General features: G+C 47.8%; 4 protein-coding genes and 1 non-coding gene across 5 annotated transcripts; 2 read left to right on the top strand and 3 right to left on the bottom strand.

Annotated features, from left to right (window-relative positions):
• Positions 1-2,663: 2,663 nt before the first annotated feature.
• EDB82DRAFT_t79 lies at positions 2,664-2,745 on the bottom strand. Its single transcript has one exon. It is a non-coding gene; the product is annotated as a tRNA-His (tRNA).
• A 274-nt stretch (positions 2,746-3,019) lies between these two features.
• On the bottom strand, positions 3,020-3,793 carry EDB82DRAFT_523206 (uncharacterized protein; the record flags this gene model as incomplete). Its single annotated transcript, XM_025733340.1, has 1 exon — positions 3,020-3,793. The coding sequence occupies one exon, from the start codon at positions 3,791-3,793 to the stop codon at positions 3,020-3,022; it is 774 nt and encodes a 257-aa protein (XP_025584257.1).
• A 1,779-nt stretch (positions 3,794-5,572) lies between these two features.
• EDB82DRAFT_495189 (uncharacterized protein) lies at positions 5,573-10,696 on the top strand. The gene has a single exon (XM_025733339.2). The coding sequence runs from the start codon at positions 5,670-5,672 to the stop codon at positions 10,518-10,520; it is 4,851 nt and encodes a 1,616-aa protein (XP_025584256.1). The 5' UTR covers positions 5,573-5,669; the 3' UTR covers positions 10,521-10,696.
• EDB82DRAFT_495187 (uncharacterized protein) lies at positions 10,697-13,537 on the bottom strand. Its single transcript, XM_025733338.2, has 2 exons — positions 12,492-13,537; positions 10,697-12,444 (listed from the first exon to the last, which is right to left on the bottom strand). The coding sequence occupies exons 1-2, from the start codon at positions 13,305-13,307 to the stop codon at positions 10,804-10,806; spliced, it is 2,457 nt and encodes an 818-aa protein (XP_025584255.1). The 5' UTR covers positions 13,308-13,537; the 3' UTR covers positions 10,697-10,803.
• Positions 13,504-16,562, top strand: EDB82DRAFT_128670 (P-loop containing nucleoside triphosphate hydrolase protein). The gene is made up of 2 exons (XM_025733337.2): positions 13,504-15,531; positions 15,603-16,562. The coding sequence occupies exons 1-2, from the start codon at positions 13,989-13,991 to the stop codon at positions 16,487-16,489; spliced, it is 2,430 nt and encodes an 809-aa protein (XP_025584254.1). The 5' UTR covers positions 13,504-13,988; the 3' UTR covers positions 16,490-16,562.
• Positions 16,563-16,976: the final 414 nt, after the last annotated feature.

The following is a 16,976-nucleotide window of genomic DNA, read 5'->3' as shown; positions in this document are numbered from 1 at the left end:
ATCAACCTGTGTCCGGCGTCTTTGAATCAGAGACCATGAGTTTTGGCAATTTACAAGCTTAATATCAGCTGTGATTCAGTGTCCGCAAACAATGCCTCCTATACTCGGCACCAGACAGTCAGCAACAAATGCACAACAGAAGGTGAATCACGAAGCGAGGTACCCTCGCTTCTAATGATCCCCTGGTATGCGAGCCTAGATAGTAATTATATCCCAGGCACCACGACCGGGCCGTTCGATGAGTATGGGGGTATTGTATCGACGTCGTGGACCTGTACCCGCATGGGTCTTCTGAAGAAGGCCGTTCAAGTATGATATGACTTCCGAGTTATCAAGATCCCATCGTGGATGCAGCATGATTCATTGGGCATTTCGGTCAAGTAGAGTCGTTGTCGCATACAGAGGCATTTTAAGCCCACGTATCCACAGACCGTGACAAGAAATCCTCAAGGCAGAAGCCGTTGAATTGATGATCCGCAACATTGCTACCGACAAGGCCATTCGGTAAAGATCCGTTATCTCTCAACGCCAAATGGATTCAGGGCAGGTATTCTCGTAAAGGAGGGCGGCGAGCATTGCCTGACCTGCTCTTAGGGCTGTGATCAACTTTGACATGTTGGTCTGGAATCTTGCCTTGTCCGGGTTATCTTCATCGCTGGGATTCTCTTGGTTATAACGCTGAATCCCTTCTTCGGCCGTTTCTGATGAGTGTCGGGCTCGTTTACTTGGTCAATCTGAGCTCTCGGACTCTTCACCGTCATCGCCTTTTTCGTTTTTGAGACTGAGCATTATGAATTTCCGATGCCGTTCAGTAGCGATTAAGTATTCGCAACTAATAACGCTCAGCTTCTGTGTGAGGATCAGTCACAAAACAAAGTACACCCGGCTTTTTGAGTGTGAAAAGACACAAGAATTTCAAGAAAAGCGAGATGGCAATTGAGTGTTGTACATTTGCTGTGAAAGCCCTCCATCCAGTATCCTTGTTCAGCTCAAACATCTTGGTAACCGCCACGTTAAGATACTTGTTTGGAGTTATTCTGGTTCTCAACTGGGCCATGTGGTCGTCATTGTCGTTTTCATTAGTCACATACCGTGGTTCACATCTTCAAAGAAGCAGATGGACTATCACCGAGGTGTCCGACCCGGCGTTCTTCTCTGGATGCTCATGAACTGTGGTCTTGTAACGCCGTTCCATCTCAGTTCGGCTGGCCAGGACCGATGCGACAACTCCCCTGGCTCCTCCCGGCCTCCAGCCGCCACCTTCAAGATACCTGTGATAAGCTTTTGCGTGTCCATGCCCTGGAAGCTCAGCACGCGGAGTTTCTTGTTCGATATAACGCCCTTGCGGACTGAATTGTTGTCTTGACTCTTGCGCTCACTGCCCCTGCCAACCTATCTATCGGGGGAAGGGGTGGATGGAACGCGCTGCATGTCCATAGCATGCTGATCCTCCACCACCGGCGGTCTAAACCGGTTTCTTCGGTGATAGGCACGCCTTTTCCGCTTAGAAAGCTTAGGGCAGGGACCGGCGCGGCGTTACGTGCGTTTACGTATGCACCGCGCCTTTTCGATGATACACTTGGTCGTGAGTTTTTGGGTTGTTCAGCGAAGTGCAAGAAGGCCGAGATGCGCTCTGGGAACGCCGCCGCGCCGCTCCAATATCAGCTAGGCAGAGCGAGGATCATTGCAAGATGGTTGGAGGTACAATGGTGGCAACAATATCTGATACTATATAGGAAACGATAAATCTATAGCCAAATGCAGCATCGCCGCTGACATACTATATATGCTGTAATTACATCAAAATGAATATAGCCAGTTTGCAACCGTGATTGTAACGACAAAACTGAAGGAAGATAGTATTAACTATCAATAGCAGGAGATGCTGAATACTACCGCCGTTTATTTGCCAGTAGACAGCGCCCTGTATACGATAAGCGTTGGCGAAGAAGCTCGTCAAGCTTGAACTGCGGGAGATTGTGAGAATAAAGCAAGACCGAGTCTCTTCTTTTCTCGTTGGCAACAAGTCAATCCAGTGAAGGGTCTGCATGGTCTTTTTAAAGCAAGCTCTGGATAGCTGATGATAAGACTCTAACGAACTAAGTAGCTTAGCATGTCCTGTCTTTTGACTCACTAACGCCATGAAGTCTTCCAATGCGTTATGCCATGCGCAATCAATATTCCTCTACACATCCTGAATCTATCGCTTCTTCACTTAGATGTAAAACGGGATGGAGTTTGCAATGAGAGAGACAATTGCGCTCGAGGCAACAAGGATCGCTTGGCAAACTGGGGTTTCCAGCCATAAACCTATGTGTTATAGGTAGAGGTACAGCTATGATGTGATTGTTGTGTTAAATCTCATGGCTCAGATATCGGCGGGTTACATGGGGAGGGTATCGTGACAATCGTCAATGGCTCGGGGCATCAACAACGATCCTTCTCGCCGTAATATCTAGTATCATAACAGTCCAGGTTCGTAAAAGCAGAGCTGCGTGATAAGCTCTTTCTATCATTCAGTTATTCAGAGCTCTTCTATCAGTCCATTGTTCAGGTGACACGCCACTTTTCTCACACCACCATAAAAAATACCAAAATCATAAGTTCACATTATAATCTCTACAAAAAGACTGATTCCAATTAAACATCAAAAGTTAATGTTTTGCCGTCAGCAAGACTCGAACTTGCGTTTTCAGTGCTTCGAAGAGCCACAAACTGATGTACTGACCCCTATACGATGACGGCTTGTTATTGGTGATTGACAGCCGAATTATTACAAAACATATACCCTAGTCGTGCTAAATCCACTACCCTGTAGTCACCTAACAAGTTTGAACATCTTCTTTACTTCACAATTGCACAAGAAATAATCGGTTTGGCATATTAATTGTTTTTAATCTATGACAAGCGTTTTGCTTCTTACCTATCAAAGCTCCCCGTCTATGGTACCCATTATATAGCTCAATTTTCTATCATGAAATGCTGACCTGCAGCAGTGTCCCCAGTCAAATACACCTATTCATTGCATGGCTTTGATCCAAAATGCAGGCCAATGGCCTCGGTTTCCAGCGTCATCCCAGGTTACTTCCAGTTCCTTTACTGCAAGATCTTCCACTAGGGACGTCTTTTCTTCATGATCTCTCATGATTTCGTTGACGAGCGTCCAACTTGCGTCAAACAACATTCGTTGCGTTGCAAGTGTTTTGCGCACCTGGATAGCCAACGCTTCACCAGTTTCGATGGGGCTTCTAGCCTTGCATTCCCACTCGTTCAGCACAAGCTCACACTGTGAGCCATGAAAAGCACCGTGAGCCCCCCTACGCATGTGAATATCGTCAAGTAGGTTGGCCAGTTGAGCCTCTAAGGTGACAATGAGACGACCTACATATACGAGATTGTCGACAGCCTCGGCGAGGTATGGTGAAATTGTCTCCATGTGCGGTATACCCTTTGGGAAGAGATCGTCAATAACGTCTACAACCTTAATCCAGCTCTCAGGTACGTCCTGAGGAGGAGGAGGAAGGCTCCAAATGGAACTGGTAGTGGTCTTCCAGATGTTTCGCGATGGAGGACGGGCCTGGACATAGCGTTGAAGTTCGGTGACGTAGTTGCATGTGTGGACGTCAGGACACCACTCCATTTTGGCAGTCTTGATACAGCAACCATGATAATCGCACTGAAGCCAAGCACGAGCAAGGTGCTCGTTGGCACAGGTGCATGAGGTTGTCTCTGCAAAGGGATCTGTATAGATAGTGTTTCCGCTGGAGATGACGGGGCGCATGTCGCAGCGCATTGTGTGAGTTACTACTCGGTAGCACATGATGCCGATTTTGTGTGTAATTCTGTTGCTTGGTTGATAACTTAGCTGTCGCTGGTGTTTTCGTTGTTGGTAATGTCGAAAAGTTGGATCAAGCTTCGGCTGCATTTTTGGAGGCATGACTGCGAGTAAGATATATACTTGATACAAAGGTCTTAGTAGGAATCACATCTGAATGGTGTTCTGCGGGTTCTTTGTCTATGTATCTAGGACAAGATATCTGTAAGTGAATTTTGAGTGAACAAGAGAGGTGCAGACAAAGGGCGAGACGTTGTTCACTGGCCTCATGGGCTCAACATTCAACAAAGATGTCCCTTATGCTGAGTACTGTGGTTGGTTTCAAGTTCTTTGAATATACCATATTGAATTATCATGTTCTCGATTTGTTTGCCATAACCTTTATAATGTCTACTCTATTCGCTACTCTCTTCGGCTCATGGTCAAGCAGTCGTTAGGAGCGACGACAAAGAAAGCTACAGAACAATCACGAGAGATAACGGCGTGGTAGACTCAAGTAACGGCTCTGTAACCAACGACTAGAGGAATTGCTTTATATGTTTCGTCTGGTTGCTCTGTTGATATGCCTGCCTCGTAGTAGAGCATGTTGGACTAATACAGAGAACGGTTCCCCACTTAAGACACGGGAACCGGTGGCGGTAGTAAGTTTAAGCACCGATACCGTAAATACGGAAATGCCAGTCGCATCTCAACACGATGTGGGTACATAAATCGTATATGAGCCGGGCGGTATTGTAATTTGTTGCAACACGTAATGTGTATTGAGGCTGTGCAAATCTTGAGGTTATCTTACCGACAGCTTGGCAATACCACGGTTAGATACATAGCATTCACCAATTCCAAAGCCGTCAAAACGCCAAGGGTGTGGACGCGACGCTACAGGGATTGGCACGCTGGGCTGACGCTGTCATCGGCATGATTTTTAGCCCGATTCCCGACATCAAATTCGTTTGATAATATTCGCAGTTAGTCTGTCATGCGATTAGATGCTCATTGGATGGTAAAACTGTTGGTTGAGTGCTTTCTACGGGAGTGACATTCTTGGTCATTACTCCGTATGCATATTAAAAAGGAAGTATCATAGATATTTGAACAGGAGGCGGCTCTAAACTTATATGCGGGTCTTGTACCCATAACACAGCCGAGGGAGACCCAAGGATGGGGAAATAAAGTCCGATACTCCGCTTCAGCTTCCCAAGACATTTATTGATGTGAGATATGGGAACGTGTTTTTATCGCATTCGGTCTTGTTACAATTATCGTACTCCGTATTCCCCATAAACTCTATTAAACGGTTACATGATAGGTTAATTAGACGTGTCGTTGCAATTAAGATCCCGCCACAAGCATTAGATCTAAGCCCAGCAGGGGTTATTTGGATGTCTCAACGCCTCCCTTCCCCTAACGCATCGCCTAATGCACCAGATTCGATCAAGGAGAAGGCAGAATTCCTTAGTTACCAACGCAGCTGAATGGTGATCAAGTTGACCAGGCATAATCAAATAAGCACGCGTAGACCCTTACGACTTCTGCACTTGAACAGAGTCAAGATGCATCAATAAATGAGACCAACTTTCCCTTCTAAAACTCCCGGCCGTACTTGTCAAAACAAAGCCTAAAACCTCAACTCCACTGTTCTTTCCACTAACCAGGCACTCCCTGTGGGCCCCGACACCAAAACCGAGCCACTCCAAGCATTACTTCGCCTACTCCATCATCCTTAAACTTCCTTCTTACAACCAAACCAGCATCTCATATGTTACTTTAATATCTCTATTAATCGATACCCCTCCTTCGTGCATTCGTGGCCTCTGCCACTCTGCATTGAATCATCATGGCCTTCATCAAGCAGGTCGGGACCCTTATGGGGAAGAACTTCCGCATTCTTCTCTGGCGTCACCTGGCATTATGTATTTGGATGGCCTTCATCTTACCAGTCTTTCTGGCTGCCTTGTTTAGTTTTACAAAAAATCTTCTTGTCCCTCCCGCTAAGTTCGGAATTGGCAATGTCGCTCCCTTGATGCCTCTTGACGAGGCAATTACAAAAGCAACCAACAATGGCCGTGAGAAACTGGTCCTTGTCAACAACGGCAACAACGATACAGACGTCAACCGCGTATTCGACACCGTGAAATCCAAGTTCGAGGATGCCGCCAAATCTGCTGACACCGAATTTGAGGTTGTACTCGTTGATAATGAGGACGAATTGACCAACAACTGCCCTAGCAATCTGAGAGGTGTTTCGAGATGTTTTGGTGCTATCGTCATGGAGTCACCCTCGGCAGGCATCTGGAACTACACCATTCGTGCAGACGGAGCTTTCGAGTATGCCCCTCCAAAGTTCCGTGTTGACAAGCCCAATGATCAACAAGTCTACATCATACCGCTTCAACATGCCGTTGACCAAGCAATTTCCCGTCTCAACAACTCGGACAGCACAACCTTGAACGACATATCCGAGTATCCCTACACCAGTCTGACACCAGAAGAGCGTGACAGGGAGATTCGAAAACGGTTCCAAAAGGCGATCAAGGGCTGGATGGGTGTGGCCTTTTTGGGCACTGTTGTTTGGGTCACCTACCATCTCACTGGTTTCATCGCCACAGAGCGCGAAAGTGGAATGTCTACTTTGATCGATGCCATGATGCCAGTTCGGAAGCCCTGGCTTGCTATGGTCGCAAGGATCATTGCCCATCACCTTTCATTCTCTCTTATTTACCTTCCGGCTTGGGTTATTGGCTCTATAATTGTTCGCGGGGGTGTTTTCGCCAAAACCAGTGTCGCTATCGTTCTCGTCTTTCACGTCATCACAGGTCTCGCCTTTTCTTCTGTATCCATACTATTTGCATCGATCTTCAAAAAGGCACAGCTCAGCGGTAATACTGCCATCTTGGTAGTTGCAATCCTTGGCATTGTCTCACAGGTCCTGACTCAACCTGGAACGGTTCCTGTTACTGTGTTGTCGTTGTTGTTCACCCCCTCTGCGTTCGTTTTCTTCATCGCCGACATGGCTCGTTTTGAAGAGCAAGAGAGGCCGACCAATCTTTTCGAAAGGGCCCCAAATAGCCCTTCGGCTATTCCAGGAATTGTCCTCTGGGTGTTTATTATCATCCAGATCTTTGCTTATCCGTTGATTGGGGCCTTTATTGAGCATGCGCTGTTCAGTAATGACACCCCAGGCCGCAAGATTCTCTTGAACCAGTCCGACATTGATCGAATGGGTAGTAACGCTGTTCAACTGCGACAGTTCTCCAAGACGTACAACCCTAATTTCTTTTCGAGACTTTTCCGTCGGGGCGCCAACAAGAAACAGCCTGTTCATGCTGTCAACGGACTGGATCTTAACATTGGCCAAGGCCAGATTGTTGCTCTCCTCGGAGCCAACGGTAGTGGAAAGAGTACAACGCTTGATGCCATCTCAGGCATGAACAAGTTGACTAGTGGATCGATCGAAATAGACGGCCGCGGCGGTCTTGGAATTGCCCCCCAGAAGAATGTGATTTGGGACGATTTGACGGTAGAAGAGCACATTCGCATTTTTAACCACCTCAAGGCACCCAACGCCAGAGCCGACGCCCAACAAATGGAAGAACTCATCAGATCCATTGACCTCTACCCGAAGCGAAAAGCATTTGCCAAAACACTATCGGGTGGACAAAAACGGAAGCTTCAACTTGGACTTATGTTGACCGGAGGCAGTGCTGTATGCTGTGTCGACGAAGTCAGCAGTGGCATTGATCCCCTATCCAGACGAAAACTTTGGGATATCATCTTGGCCGAACGTGGAAGGCGTACCATGATCTTGACAACTCACTTCCTCGACGAAGCCGATCTTCTTGCCGACCATATCGCCATCTTGTCCAAGGGTACCCTACGCGCCGAAGGCTCTTCCGTGGAGCTAAAGGATAAAATGGGCGGTGGATATCGAGTTCATGTTCCGAAAGACATTGGTGTCCGTGAAACTCCTGATGTCGACGGAGTTGTGAAGAAAGATGCCTTTGATCTCATTACATACACCGCTCCATCATCACAACTTGCTGCTGTTGTCATCAAGAAGCTTGAGGCTGCTGGTGTCCGCGAATATCGGTTCTCGGGGCCAACCATTGAAGATGTCTTCTTAGAGGTTGCTGAAGAGATCAGAGATGAAGAAGCTTTCCGTAACAACAACCAGGCTTTATCTACACCCTCAACCGAGAAAATGTCATCAAAGGAGAACAGCATCGAGAAGCCGGGATTGGAGCTTACGAACGGACAACGCATCGGATATGTGAAGCAGGCCAAGATCCTTTTCTTCAAACGTTTAACGATTCTCAAGCGAAACCGAATCTTGTACTTGTTCGCTCTTCTTCTTCCCATATTTGCCGCCGGGTTAACATCAATCTTTGTCATGAACGAGACCACACCCAGCTGTCAACCGGCAGATCAAGCCTCTAGAACCACTTCCCGGCAAGACATTTTTAGTCAAAAAGACGTTGGGGAGCAAATATACTTCCTGGCGGGACCAACTGAGAAGTTTACGGCGTCTCTAACCACGATCGGTCAGATTGGGTCTATGTTCGGATCTAGATCTTCGAGCTTCGATAGTCCTGAAATCATTACGGTTGATTCTTTCCAGGCTTTCAAGGACAGAATTGAAAGCGATCGGAAGAGAATCACCACTGGCTTTTGGCTTGGTGACGATGTGCAAGGCCCTACTTTTGCCTGGGTCGCGAATCTCTTCATCTCGAGTCCTATCCAAGCACAGCAGATTTTGGATGTATTGCTGACCAATACGACAATCTCCACAGCATGGAGTAACCTGGAGATTCCTATCAGCCCCTCTACGGGTGACTCGCTCCAGATGATTGTGTATATGTCAATTGCGCTTTCAGTTTACCCAGCCTTTTTCGCCCTGTATCCAAGCAATGAGCGACGAAGGATGGTTCGTGGTCTTCAATATTCAAACGGTGTCCGGCCATTCCCGCTCTGGATAGCATACCTTTTGTTCGATCTTATCATAGTTTTGCTTGCCACAAGTATTGGAACAGCAATTTGGGCTGGCGTGTCCGACATTTGGTTCCACCTAGGATACGTTTTTCTCATCCTCTTTCTCTACGGAATAGCCTCGACACTTTTCGCATACATTATTTCACTGTTTACTTCAACCCAATTGGGGACTTTTGCCTGGTCTGCGGCGAGTCAGACCCTTGTTTTTGTCGTGTACATCATCGCATACATGTCTGTGTTGACATACACGCCTGTGACTAAAGTCGACAGCAGCTTGCGGCTTGTTACGTTTCTCATTTCTGCGTTTGCGCCTATCGGCTCGGCATTGAAGGCCCTCTTTATTTCGACGAACCTCTTCTCTACAGCCTGTGATGACACCGAGCTGACAACCAACCCGAGTGGTATTCTGTACTATGGTGGACCTATTCTTTACCTTATTCTTCAATCGATTATCTTCTTTGGCCTCTTGATTTGGCTTGATACAGGATCAGCCGGAGCCTCGATCAGAGGTCTGCTTCACGGAAAAAAGAAAGGTACCGAATCAGACGAGGAACAAATCGACGAAGATATCATCAGCGAGCGCAACAAGGTCACCCAGAACTCAGAGAATGAGCACGGCCTTCGAGTTGTGCATCTCACGAAGACCTTCCGGGATAATACAGCCGTGGACAACGTCACTTTCGGTATTAGACGTGGCGAAGTGTTTGCACTTCTTGGACCCAACGGTGCTGGAAAGTCGACGACAATTTCCCTTATCCGCGGTGACATAAAGCCTGACCGAAACGGTGGTGATGTATTGGTGGAGGATGTCTCAATCAACAAGAACCTTGCTGCTGCTCGTGCTAACCTGGGTGTGTGCCCTCAATTTGATGCTATGGATCAGATGACAGTGCGTGAGCACCTCGAATTTTATGCCAAGGTCAGAGGCATTGAGGAAGTAGAACACAACGTAAGGGCAGTTATGCAAGCAGTGGGACTCGAGTCTTTCGCCACCCGAATGGCGCATGCTTTATCGGGAGGAAACAAACGAAAACTGAGTCTTGGTATTGCCTTGATGGGCAACCCTACTGTTGTGCTGCTTGACGAACCTTCTTCTGGCCTAGACGCAGCTTCCAAGCGTGTCATGTGGAAGACTCTGGGGGCTACCGTCCCTGGAAGATCAATTCTTCTTACAACCCACAGCATGGAGGAGGCTGATGCACTTGCCGGCAGGGCTGGTATCCTCGCAAGAAGAATGCTTGCCCTCGGAACTCCAGATAATCTACGACATCGGTTCGGAGATGCCCTACACATTCACTTGGTCTCGAGTACTGCTCCACGAACAAGTGATGAAGAGATGGCACGAATCATGAACTGGATTCGCACGACTTTGCCATCTGCTGATGTTGACCAGAAGACATACCACGGCCAAATACGCTTTTCGATCCGAGCCGGTCAAGTCCTTGCAGCAACTTCGGGTCGCAGGGAAGAAGAGATTACAGGCAAAGATGAGAATCTTAGCCAGAGCGCGATTGGGCATTTGGTTGTGTTGCTCGAAGAAAACAAGGAGCAACTAGGTGTTGGCCATTATAGTGTTAGCCCAACCACATTGGATCAAGTCTTCCTCAGTATTGTCGGGCAACACAATGTCAAGGAAGAAAATTCCGAAGAAAAGAAGGTCAGTCTTTGGAAGAAGATATGGATGTTTGGGAGATCATAGGTGTGCCCCTCTATTGTCCTAATCCTGGGTATGACGGCGTTGTTGCTTCTCGAATGGGCTGTGGATGCTTTTCTCCGTTGGAGACATGCATTGATTGATTGAATAGTTTATTCGTTCGCGTCGGTTTAGGTATTGTTAGATAAAGAATATGACTATGGCAAAGCTCTTACGCATTATGTCTAAGATGACCTATTGAGAACATACAAAGTGAGCAGGACATTGTGACTACCACGACACTGCCACACGTATCCTAATAAACGCCCGGTCCAATATATAACTTACTCTACAAGAAACCTCCGCCCATATCATCATCATCAGCCATGTCAAACTCTTCAGTAACGTCACTAGGCGCATCCTCAATCTCTTGATCAAGCTGTGCCTCCTTTGCCGCTTTATCATCAGCCGCCTTTCGCTCATCAGCATCTACTCCGCTCCAAATCTGTTCTCTGATACGCAAAGCCATCATGAACTTCCTCCAAGCTTTTAGCGCGCGATGTCGTCTTCGCTCATCCTCTACTTCTTGCTCCAAATCGCCCAGACACTCAATTATAGTTCGCACACCCTCTTCATGCTCCTTTGCGACAACGACGCCAGTCAAGACAGCCGTTCCATGGCGTCCTTTGAAGGAAAAACCTGTAAGGGCGGGTGCGTAGTCTACGCCTGCTAGGAATGCTGCTCGGCCTGCGTGTTCGTGGATGATGTGGGCGCCTCCTGCGGGAACCATGCTTGGTACGTAGACGTCGATGTTGCCAAACTTGTTCTTTGGAACGATGCCATTGCGGACTGGTGGTGGTTCATACAGCTCGGTTTGATCCTCCGTATAGATGGGTGTTCCTGCGTCTCCTTGATTGTCTTCTTCGTAGTCATCGTCCAGCGGGTTCTTTGGTTTGACTTTCTTCGGTAACCATTTGACAGGTATCTCCAACGGTTTCACTTCTCTACCCATTCGATACCATTTATCTGCCGTTCTCGCTATCCGAACATCCCTTCTTCGGTAAATCTTCTCCAGCGGTCCTCGACTACCTGCAGCGACGGTTCCGGATGGTGTAGCATTGGGAATAAGAACCTCGTTACGTCGTAGATGTCGCTCTAGTGCAAAGACGGGGTGGTCTTTGAAGTCTTGTACGTTTCGCGGCATTGGCTCTCTCGCTTCGATACCAATGAGTTCGTTATCCTCGATTTGGTCAAGATCGGTTCGTCGTCGTCGGCCATAGAGTTTCATGACTCGCTTCCACCACGCGTCGCCGTCTTCAGCAACAGTCTCGATTCTTGCTCGTCGCGTTTTTGCCGTGTACGCTTTTGCGTATCTCTTTGTGACGTCCCTTGCCGTACCGTCTGCATCAAACGCCACCACGTACGACAAAAAGTTCTCTCTATCAGTAATGGGAGGCTCCAAAACCCTGGGCTTCCAAAACGTGTGCGTGACTACTGCATCTACCGGCTGCCATTTTTGATGCCCAACATCCAAAATCTCGACCCAGTATACTGGGTATGCTGACTCTTTTATTCGTTTCCGAGTTTCGAAGACAGGTTGAGGTTTCGGGGGTGATATTGTTGGTGTAAAGTTATATGCTGTTGCATTCGGATGACCCAACCTTCGACGTGCCGATGAACCGCTTGACGGTGTCCCGTACCCAGAAGTGGCCATCTCTTGGTACTTAGCCAATGTAGCCTTCACTTGTTCGTTCTTCTCGGCTTTCGTTAATCCCTTCTTTGGCTTCTGCTTCGGCTTTGGCATTGTTGGAGCTGAATTCGTACATGACAAAGGTTGAAGCGAGCAAACAAGTCGTGCTTGTACACCTACACCGCGTAAAAGTGCGCAGTATAGTTGTGCTCCGACATCTCTAGAGCCTTGGAGCCTTTTCGCTGCTTCGCGGAAATCATCGCGATCCAGGCAGCTTTCCATATCCTCAGGCGGCTCATACTGCATAAATGGTTAGTGGTGGAATATGTAGGAGCGGTTATACACACATCGTCCAACTGCTTAGGATCTTCCGCCCAGAGCGCTCGTCGAAGACCCCGTTCTGTAACTTCATATTTCGTCTTCCACACATCTTCAGCTTGTTTCAGACCGGTTTTTAAACTCTCCGTTCGTCCAAATTGCGGGAGATGTGAACCAGGAGTAAGGTACGTGACTGTCTTGTCTGTTAAATGCGGTCGCAAGTAATCCTGTACCCTGCCATCGTTACACCAGTGGTTGCGACGTGCAGCTTGAGCTAATAAGCATAGAATGTGTGCTTTGTGGACATCGATACGGATTTTGCGCTCTTCCTTGGTTATTGGTTTGCGCCGTTCGACTGCCTTTTTTGCTTGCGCTGTGGAGGATTGCTGTGCTGTGAGGTTGAGTTCCAGGGCTTGCGGCGCCTCGGGTTTTGCGCTCAAGTCTTGGAGAGGTACAGTGAAGTCAACGTCCTCGAATATGATATCTTCTTCGTCAGATTCATCGCCGGACTCTAATTCCATGGTTTGCATGGTTGGTTGCGGTAGGATGACATCTTGAAACTCAATATCCTCGTCATCGTCATCTTCTTCATCTGCAGCTTGAGGTGCTTTGCTTGGCTCGGGCTCTTTAGGCACTGGCTCAGGTTCCTCAACTGCTTGTGCGACTAGTTTCTTTGGTGTAGCGCGGCGTCGTTTCAGAGGTCTCTCTGGTGATGACGGAGCTCTTGGATTCACGCCAGCTTCTGCGAGCATGTCCTGGTAGATCTCTCCACCAGTTGGTTCTGTTGGTGCTGCAGTACCCCTTCGGGTGCTTGACCTTGTCGCATGACGTTTGCGACCTACCATTATAGTAGCATATTGGTGATTGATTTACTTAGAGATGTTTTGGTGAAGTAGCGCGCAACTTATCGCAATCGCAAACTTGGTGTGAGTGACTGCCTGCTAGAACCGGTTGCGTCATGGGTATCGCGCTGTTGATCGCGAAGTCACGTGATAGTAATTGCCTGGGTATAGCATCGCTCCCCTGTTTCCACATTATGACTTAACAGAGTAATTTCGTCGTCTTATAATGTCATTTTTAGTTCTGCCTTCTCATCGTTGTTGTTAAAACATAGTTGAGATTACTTTGAAAATCTGATCGATAATTAAAAAGAGTTACCAAGAACCTCAAAGCTGGAGGGTAGTTCCAGTGCAAATCCGAGTTATAGAAGAGCCCACATTCGATAGCTTGTGTACGGACGACTGGGTCCCAGTCGCCAAGATGCTGCAAAACTTGAGCGACTTACTAATGTCCTCATGCATGCCAATGAATCGCGATCATGTGTGCTTACAATGGAAATCCTCCACTTTACTCTATGATCGCTGTGTAGATAGGGTTGCAAGGATCTGCGCCCCTCTGGGCTGTTTCCAAGAGTCAACATTTGAATGCGAGCATTAGTATCCTGATAACCAGGCTGAATGGTTTGAAAATCACCTTCGCCCAAAAAGTTCGGACACATCTTGAGCTATAGTACCAGGATAGGCAAGATGTCCGACGCACACTATGCCGTGGAAGAGGCTTCCAGAGACGAGGACATTCCCGCTCCAACTCATACTGGGAAAGGGCGTTACAAAACTCCTCTGTGGTTCGATGACCATATTCAGACGGTAGAGGAGCTTGTGAAAATTGAACCGAGAATCACGGCTGTTGCAAACACAGAGGACAACAACGACCAGCCATTGGAGAACTCTGTGGACCAGAGCGGAACCGGGTCTCAGGACAGCTGTTTCACTATTAAACAGGAGATACTGGATGATTTCTTGGATAGCATAGCATCCCTTCATTTGGCTGATCCACGACATTTGCCTCCAGGCCGACAATGCACCATCGCGCTGCACACACCGATTCGACGTGGCTTCCAGTTCCTGGACGAGTTGGTCTTGCAGGCCGCTAAGGAGATGCGATGCTCGCTGTTATCATTCAGCCCTTATGAACTTCATGATATCTCTTTCGACTTCTGCCATCAGGAAACGTCCTCGGCAGAGAAGCCTTCTTTCGGAGCAATAGGAGTTAGCGACGCCTGGCCATCGAACGCCAGGACATTCGAGAGGCACTTGGCACGATTTTTTGGCTTTAAGACGATGCGAAAAACCAGTGAAGCTGACACGGAAAATGGCCAAGAAGCTATCAATACCTTGTTCGACGCTGTAGGAGCAAAGACCGAGAGACAAGGCCGGCAGCGCTCTGATAGAGATCCGGATCCTGATCAAATATCAACGGAACCATTGCAGCAAGCGAAGCCTTGGGCCACCCTTGTGTACCTGCGCGATTACACCACTCTGGGTCTTGACCTACGGCGTAGGCTTGTTTGTCGACTGAGAGATGCAATTCTCAAGCGTAGGCTAACTGGTCAGCGAATAACTCTCATAGTCGGCCTCGCACACCCGGAGTCAAACCAAGACCTGGAGTATATTGACCAAAAACCCCCATGGAAGAATACTGAATGCGACTGCACAGTATGTAGTTGCGTTGGGGGACCGCTCGCTTGCAGTCGAGGCTGTGCAGTGTGTTTGACCCGAATCAAACTCGAGGCGACTGGACAGCTATCACAATCCATCACCCCATTGGATGTGCCAAAGAATTGGAAGGATTTGAAGATTTCAAACTGGAGAGGCTCGCGGACTGCTGCACGGATTCGGATGCTCAAGCGGACACTGCACCGACATCTTGCACACCTGGGTTCTTCTCCTCCCCTCCTGCTGGATCCTGGGTATAACTTGTCATCAATCCTGTCCGAAACCTGTCTGGACATCTTTACAACTGAGTCGTGTTGGGAATGGGACAAGGCATTTGAGAATATGGTGTCGCGCATCATTGGAAGATGTCTAAGAAAACAACATGTTGACATTACCGACATCGAGTCGATACTACATCGATTGGCAACTGAATTGCAAGCAAGGAATGACAAAGAAAACACTACGTTATCGCCGGAAGACCAAGCTGCAAAGTGCTGGCAAGAAGAATTGAGCTCGATAGGAAGCAATTGCACCGAATGGGAAACTGTCCTTCTTCCTAATGTGATTAATCCAGGTACGCATGGTGCACTTTTGGCTGACTAGGGGTCATAAGCCGTTGAATTCTATAACTGACCCTGCCGATAGCTTCACTCGAAACTACTTTGAATGATGTGGTGTTGAATCAAAATGTTTTGACGAGAATCACGACTCTTGTCAAACTGTCTAAACTAAAGCCGAATGCCTCCTCTGAAGCGCTTCTTACTCAAATGCGTGTCGCCGGTGCGTTACTTTATGGTCCTCCAGGAACTGGCAAAACCCATCTTGCGCGGGCAGTTGCGAAAAGTTCCGGGACCAAATACTTGATGATGGTGGACGCTGCCACTGTCCTTCACAAATGGCAGGGTCAGTCCGAAAAGGCAATCGCCGCGATCTTCTCTCTTGCGCGGAAGCTATTTCCATGTCTTATCTTCCTCGATGAGGCAGATGCTCTCTTCTACAAACGAACCGGAGATGACAAAAGTTGGGAACGAGCAAATACCACTCAGTTCCTCCAGTCAATGGATGGTTTGCTAAAGCTAGAGAATATGCCATTCCTACTCGCTGCTACCAACCGACCAATGGATTTAGATAGTGCCTTTTTACGTCGACTTCCACACAAAGTTGCGTTCGATATGCCAGATCAACACCCGAGAGCTCTGATCCTGCGGTTGTTTCTAAAGGAAGACGATCTTGATAGTGTTGACATTGATGATCTTGCAACCAGGACTGCGGGCTTCTCCGGATCAGATCTCAAGAACTTGTGTGGACAAGCTGCGCTTGAATGGGCTTCAGAGCAAAGCCTAGATCTGGAAGAGAGCGGCAAAAGTCCTAAGGTCCTTCTGAGCGACAGACACTTCCATCGTGCACTCAGTAACACCCGTCCGACTGTGTCACAAGGTGATCTCCTTCAGATAAACACCTTTAAGCAACGCTATAATGCGATGATGTCAGCCTTGCCTAGCAGAGCAGATATCAAAAGCCAACACAAGTGAGTCTCCTACTACAGCCAAAGATCAAGAGCGAGACTTTCCTGCGCCACATTCGCATCATGTATAACCTACAAGAATTGAAGGGCAGCAAACTCCAGTGACAGAAGAAGAAAATTCAGACACTGCCATGGCAAACGATGACTGGAATTTAATTCAAAGCCTCTAAGCCGCTCAGCATTGCCAGTGAGGAGACTATACCCATCATCAACCCCTCAGAAGGATGCATTGAATCTGGAGATAAGATTTGGGACTTGCACGGATTGTACACATCTGTCACTGCGCAAAGTTGGCGAGGGCAGATATCAAATGATTGCATGCGTCTACGTTCATAGTATCATGCATGGTGAGACTGTATCTTCTGGAGATGGATCTACTGAAATTGCGATAGAATAGACACTAGATAACCAGTGTTTTGATGTAAGTAAGTAATATGAGTTTGTGTGAGAGTACTGACGAAAACAATCCCCTCTGTTTTCAGAAAATGACTTTC

This window comes from Fusarium venenatum (assembly GCF_020744135.1).
Source record: "Fusarium venenatum strain MPI-CAGE-CH-0201 chromosome Unknown EDB82scaffold_2, whole genome shotgun sequence".
Taxonomy (NCBI): domain Eukaryota; kingdom Fungi; phylum Ascomycota; class Sordariomycetes; order Hypocreales; family Nectriaceae; genus Fusarium; species Fusarium venenatum.
This window is presented reverse-complemented; position numbering and strand designations above follow the sequence as displayed.